The sequence below is a fragment of the Crocuta crocuta genome, unplaced genomic scaffold, assembly GCF_008692635.1.
Source record: "Crocuta crocuta isolate KB4526 unplaced genomic scaffold, BGI_CrCroc_1.0 scaffold50, whole genome shotgun sequence".
NCBI classification, from domain to species: Eukaryota; Metazoa; Chordata; class Mammalia; order Carnivora; family Hyaenidae; genus Crocuta; species Crocuta crocuta.
This window is the reverse complement of record NW_027527428.1, coordinates 6,790,678-6,792,761: the sequence shown is the minus strand read 5'-3', so window position 1 is coordinate 6,792,761 and position 2,084 is coordinate 6,790,678. Positions and strand designations below refer to the sequence as shown.

The 2,084-nt window shown below is 67.3% G+C and overlaps 1 protein-coding gene across 2 annotated transcripts in view; it reads right to left on the bottom strand.

Moving 5' to 3' along the window:
* Nucleotides 1–225: 225 nt before the first annotated feature.
* The window catches only part of RPTOR (regulatory associated protein of MTOR complex 1), a 325,821-nt gene continuing 323,962 nt past the window's right edge, over nt 226–2,084 (bottom strand). For both annotated transcript variants that reach the window (XM_077755327.1, XM_077755330.1), the window contains exons 32-34: nt 1,905–2,021; nt 1,456–1,585; nt 226–783 (exon numbers count right to left, since the gene is read on the bottom strand). In XM_077755327.1, the coding sequence (XP_077611453.1) occupies nt 715–783; nt 1,456–1,585; nt 1,905–2,021 (316 nt within the window). In that variant the 3' untranslated portion in view covers nt 226–714. The remainder of the gene's footprint in view (nt 784–1,455; nt 1,586–1,904; nt 2,022–2,084) is intronic.

Sequence of the window (2,084 nt, the reverse complement as noted above, 5' to 3'; positions counted from 1 at the left end):
GGCCACAGGCCTGCGTGGCTGGGGGAACAGCAGCACTTGAGAGAGGCAGGCCCTGTGGCCTTAAAGGGTGGGGGCCGAATCACCAAGGACCGGCCGCACACATCGAAAGTCACAAGCTCCTCCTGCCAGCGGGTCTGTGGGGGGAGGGGCTTGTGCAGGGGAGGTGGGCTGTGGAGGGAGGGGCTTGTGCAGGGGAGGTGGGCTGTGGGGGGAGGGNAGTCCCCGCCTCTCCCAGCCCGCTTGGAACCCCCCAGGGGTGTGTGTGCAGGAAAAGGCGGCTGGCGTGCAGCCGGGGGAACGCGGCCCAGGCTGGCTCATGGCCTGGCAGCCACCCGGAGAGCTGTGTGAGCCCCGGCACTGCCCTGTCCGCCAGGGTGGCTCAACCCTGGGGAACCGGCTTCGGTCTCGGAGCTTTTGTGGAGCCAACGCTCGGGTCCTTCGCAAAGTAGCACGAGTGTGTTTCCCCCGTTAAGAACCTCAGAAGCACAACAGGACGGGAAGGGTGCTGGGACGTGTGCGGCTGTCCCTGGGCTGTCACACGGCAGGACTCTACCAGAGCCCCCTTCCCTGGGCTCCTGGGCGTGACAGCGACCACAGACGCACAGACAGACAGCGAGGGGCCTCCTGGCACCCTCGGCAGCAGGTCAGGACCAGTGTTGAGGGTGGCGCGGCGGATCCACTATGTACAGGGAGGCCTGGCGGGGAGGGCGCCCGCTATCTGGCGCGCTTCTCCACCGAGTACACGGAGATGTAGTAGTCGTTGCTGCCCACGGCCAGGTGAGGCTGCGGAGGAGAGCAGGGCGGGTGAGCGGGTGGGCGCCACAGGGTGTCTTCACCCCCCCACCCCCTGTGGCTCTCAGCACAGGCTGGCACCCGGCCGCTGGGACGCTGGGGCTCCCCGCAGGGGCGGTTCCGGGGACCAGAGCCCTGCGCCTCACGGGGGCGGCCGGCAGAGCCTGCAGACTCGGGGAGTGACCCTAAGGGATGGGCATGTGTCACAGGTCTGGGCCGCTCCTCCCTGGGTGCCCCAGCACCACCCCCCTCACCCTCAGCAAGGTTCCCCAGGGCTCATGTCCGTGCAGGGGCCAAAGGTGTTGGAAAGGGCAGGGCTGTCTCGTGTGTCCAGCCCACGGTTCCTGGCTCGAGGGGCGTGTCTGGTGCTGTTTCTGGAGGTAGGTGGGGGGCCATGACCCCTTGAAACTCTAGGACCCAACAGGTCTGGTTTCGTGCTGTTCTCAGACACGGGGAGGGGCCTGGGGTGCCCTGATGGCTGACCGTGGGGCAGGGTGGAGCTGGGTCGTGGCGCTACTTGCCTGTCCCAAGTCCCCCGTCCCTCCCGCGTAGCCCTCAGTCCCCATGCCTCCGTGTCCTGCAGGACCCTCCGTGTTGCCCTGTGTCCCCACGTCCCCCTGGCCCATCCCCCCCGGCGCCCCCGGCCCTGGTGTGCAGACAGACCCAGTGCGGGTGGAAGGCCAGGCAGCTGATGGCCCCGACGCGCTGGCCCATGAACCCGTCGTAGTACTTGATGTTGTTGATGAGCTCCCCATTCCCGCTGTAGATGGCTGTGAACTGGTTCATGGAGCCGCTGCGCACAAGAAGGTCTGGCATCAGCCTCCCCTCTGGGGTGGTGGCCCAGAGGNGGGGGGGGTGGGGGAGCGGGGCGGCACGTCCACAGGGAGAGGTGGCCCTCCCTCTTCTCACACGGGCCCATCCCAGACACGGGGCTGACCTGCCCGTTGTCGCCCAGGCACGAGGGGCCCCACAATTACGTGGCCCAGTGTGCTCTCCTTCCCAGGCGAGAGGGGCATAGCGCCCGCTGTTTACAGGGAGGCCTGAGGCTGCTTTGGGTGCTCTGAGGCGGTCTGGGCAGGAAAGGCCATTTTCTCTTAGGTGTGGGCACCTACCAGGCGATCAGGTTTGCCTGGGGGTGGATGTCCAGGGCTGTGAGCCCCTTCACGATCTGAAGGACGTTCACCGACTCCGGCATCCGAGGATCGAAGAATCGCACGTCCCCGTTGACACTGTTGGGACAGGGTCACTGCTGGTGAGGCCGTGGCGGCCCAGCCCCCCGAGGCCCAGCACAC